This window comes from Pyrus communis, chromosome 13 (assembly GCF_963583255.1).
Source record: "Pyrus communis chromosome 13, drPyrComm1.1, whole genome shotgun sequence".
In the NCBI taxonomy this organism is placed as follows: Eukaryota; Viridiplantae; Streptophyta; class Magnoliopsida; order Rosales; family Rosaceae; genus Pyrus; species Pyrus communis.
In genome coordinates, this window is record NC_084815.1 from 1,657,438 (window position 1) to 1,661,332 (window position 3,895).

Genomic DNA, 3,895 nt, shown 5'->3' on the forward strand with positions numbered 1-3,895 from the left:
CATCAATACCAAACCAGCCCTAAGTGTACTTCTTCCAATATATCAAACTCAACATCCATAGTGTGCAGCTTTTTGTATAAAAAAACAAATAGATAAAGCAAATCATCACTAGCTAATTATACTCCATGAAGGAATATATGTATCCACTTGCACAGTGGTAAAAAAGCAGCCAGCTACATTGCCATCATTTTGTACACCAAAATATAAATACCTTACACCGACAGTAGACGTTCTGGTTACATATGCTGCACCTTGAGTTCAGCCACCGAGGTAACACTGCGCGCAACACTTTTTTATTGGTAGATCCTACTAACATGCACCAAATATGGCAGAGCAGAATATGACTCATCACGAGTCATGACTCATGACTCGATGGTGGTGCTAGTCCTTTCTTTTACCAGCACTGGAAGCCCACCACTTAAGGTTGCAGTGAGTCCGGGAGAGAACCGAGGCACACTACTTGATTCGTGTGCTGCATGTTCGATGTTAAAACGTCTGAGCAGTGAAAGCACAACGGTTTTCATCTCCATCACAGCCATCTCTTTCCCCAGACAAACCCTATGTCCCGGTTGAAAAACTGGGTACTGGAAAGGGTTTTCCGTGAAGAAAACGCCATCCTTCAACCATCTGTCGGGCTTAAATTCCATGCAGTCAGAGCCCCAAATCTCCTGGATCCGACCCATTGCGTACGGATGGTAAGTAACCCTAGTCCCTTTCCTCACAAACGTGCCATCCGGTAAAACATCATCTTGTTCACAAAACTTGGAGTCAAACTGTACAGGAGGGTAGAGCCTCATGCTCTCATAAATTGCGGATTGTAAATAGTGAAGCTCTTGCATTTGATCAAAGCTCTTGAGGCCTTGATTGAGTCCAAGCACCCTGTCAGCTTCCAACAGAATCGCTGACGCAACGTTCGGGTGGGTCCCAATGAGCCAAAAGAAACTTGTCAAAGCGGATGCAACAGTGTCACGCCCAGCCAATAAAAAGCTTACAACAATGTCTCTCAAGTAGGATTCATCTTCTACACTTCTCATGAATCTTGACAAGAGATCTTTTTGGGTTGAAAATCCCACTTCGCGCTTTCTGGCGATCACCTCCTTGGCTAAACCGTCGATTATGTTTATGGATTCTTTTAGTTGCTTCTCGCTCCCCAAATTTAAAATTCTCTTGATCTTCCAAATTATGGGAGATGGCGTCATGGCTCTCTCGGCGGACAACTTCGAGGCCATGTCGAAGGCGACGGTGAATTTGGACAAGGGCATTGACAACTCTAGGCACATAGGGTCCAACCCGAAAGAGAACTTGCATATGCTGTCGAACGAGAATCTCTTGAGGACGTCTTGCAAATCGAGGACTACTCCGTTACCATTATCCGAATTAGAACAAACGGATGATAAAAGAGGGATGAGACGGTGTTCGATTTCGTGATTGACAATCTCGTAAGCATACGATCGTACCGAGTGTCTGTCGAGCTCGAGGCTTGCCATCTTCCTTTGGAACCTCCATGAGTGGCCATCCACGTTGAATATGCCTTGACCTAGAAAGTCACCAAGGATTGTAGAGAAGGGTTTGCCTTTCGGGTAGTTTTCAAATCGAGTTTTGAGGATGTACTCGACGTTTTCAGGGTTGGCCGTGATGGTGTTTTTTAGAACATGTATGTGGATGGTTTTGCTTGGAGAATCTCTAAGAAGATGTGCATACCAATCACAAAGATTTATGAATTTTAAAGACCAGCTTGAGGTGAGATAGATCTGGCAAATTTCACAACTGCACAATCGGTTTGATCTCAATAGAAAAAGGCTGAAGATGGAGAATAGAAGAAAGCAAACGAAGGTGTAAAAGAATTGCAAGAGCTCAGAAACTTGAAGTTCCATTGGAAATATGATCAAGGAATGGGACATGGAAGAGACTGGAGTGGTGATGAGAGAGATCACAAGATAGCATGTATATTTTATATGGGATTCGACGGTTTTCAGATAATTAAATACTTCCGCACTGTCGCACACCCATTTGCTCGTGCTGCACAACTCTTTTTCTTTCTGGTTTTAAACGTAAATATAAACAAATAAGGTACAGAAATGAACATAGATATATAGAATATGGAAAGTAATTTTTAGTTCAGTGGTTTTTTTTTTCTTTTCTGTTTGCGTACAGACCCACTTGCAAAGAAGAATTATTTAATATGGAAAGTGAGAGAGAATATTTAATCAGCATGAAGAACCCGTGTGAGATTAGAGCAAACTGTGATGATTTGAATCAACAACTTAACAAAAACGTAAAATGTCCATTTAGTATTATGGTATAATGATACTTCTTTTTATTTGTAAGTGAGAAATTTAGGATTGATTCTCTTTAAAAACGAATTTATACCACATTATTACTAGTGCATTCTGATATTAAGTTCACCTCTCTTTTAATGAAGATAACATTGTTTGTTCAAAATAAAAAAAAATAGAAAAAAAACGAAAAATGTTAGTAAAATACATTCACCCACGTGGATTTATTCGTATATGTACGAACTGGTCTAGCCTGTATCTGTCTATGAGAAGCAAACTAACAATAGTATTGGGTGGATTGGACCACGTTCGTGGTCAGAAAACAGCCACAACACAGCTAATTAAATCGGGGAAAAATTAGTGTGTTTTGTATGGGTACGAATCTGCTATATATATATGCTAAATTATAGATACCCTTTTTGGATATTTTGATAATCTAAAGCATATATAATACAAATATGGACAAATAACGAGTGTTGTAAATTGACAAACTATCCATTTGCTACAATTAGAACCAAGATGGGTGAGCATCTATCACATAGAAATAATTCATTTGATATTTTAAAGGACACTTTTTTTATGTCTTAAAGAAATTAATGAACACATGGATTTGACAGGGGGAAAAAAACCCTTAGCCGCCAACACATGTATTTATGGCTGGTTTGGAATTATGGTGTTTAAAAAAAAAACAGTTTATTAAAATAATTAGAACATCAAGTATGTTTGGTAAAACAAAAAAAAAAAAAAGCTTTTAAAAAAAAAAATGTTGTCAATAACAGTAGAAAAGCATAAAAATGCAAAAACAGACTCTACCATGCTTCCAAAAAATTTTATTTTATTTTTTAAAGCATATTAATTAGTGCCCATTTAGTTAAATTCACAAATTTTACAAAATTACAATCATTGCCCCTATACTATTCTCTTTGACAATTATTATATCACATAAATACATATCCTTTTTAGTCATTTAACATATTAATAACAATTTATATAAAAGTTTACTAAACACTGAGACACTATATTTTTGTATTAAAAGCACTTTTACCCAAAAAAAAAAAAAAAAAAAAAACACTCAACAACTTTATTTTATAGCTGTTTATTCACACAGTACAACAAAAGTTTTTTTTTTTTTTTTTTTAAAGCACAACAATACCAAACTAGCCCTTAATTTTGGAGTTGGTGACAATCTTTTATTTATTTATTTATTTATTCTCTCTTTTCTTTTATGTTTTTAATAGTGGTTGCTCTCATTATGTTGAGATATTTTTTTGCTTGTGGTCACTTTATTGCTTTGTCTAAAAGAGTTTGTAGCAGTTGTGACTTACTAGTCAATCTAATCTTAGAGCGACAATTTTTTTTTTATAATTATTATTAAAGGGAGGTTTGAAACTATTACATTAATTTAGGGGAGGGGAAGTTTCGAATCCGGGACGCATGGGTGGAAATCTAACATTCTAACCCCTAGGATATTGGACCCAGATATGATGTAGTGGTTTTATGGTTTGTGCACTTGCCAAAAGTCTATGAGAATGAATATCGACATTTATTTGACGTAAACGGTAAATCATAGTATAGTTTCGTTGCCGACAATTGCAAAATGATTATAAGATGGTGAGCAA

General features: G+C 36.5%; 1 protein-coding gene across 1 annotated transcript; it reads right to left on the minus strand.

The window, feature by feature from the left end:
• Nucleotides 1-269: 269 nt before the first annotated feature.
• LOC137711974 (cytochrome P450 94C1-like) lies at nucleotides 270-1,901 on the minus strand. The gene has a single exon (XM_068451124.1). The coding sequence runs from the start codon at nucleotides 1,899-1,901 to the stop codon at nucleotides 363-365; it is 1,539 nt and encodes a 512-aa protein (XP_068307225.1). The 3' UTR covers nucleotides 270-362.
• Nucleotides 1,902-3,895: the final 1,994 nt, after the last annotated feature.

What these genes read in the sequence shown, in the direction of transcription:
- LOC137711974 (XM_068451124.1), bottom strand. Translation starts at nt 1,901, where the DNA reads ATGTCCCATTCCTTGATCATATTTCCAATGGAACTTCAAGTTTCTGAG.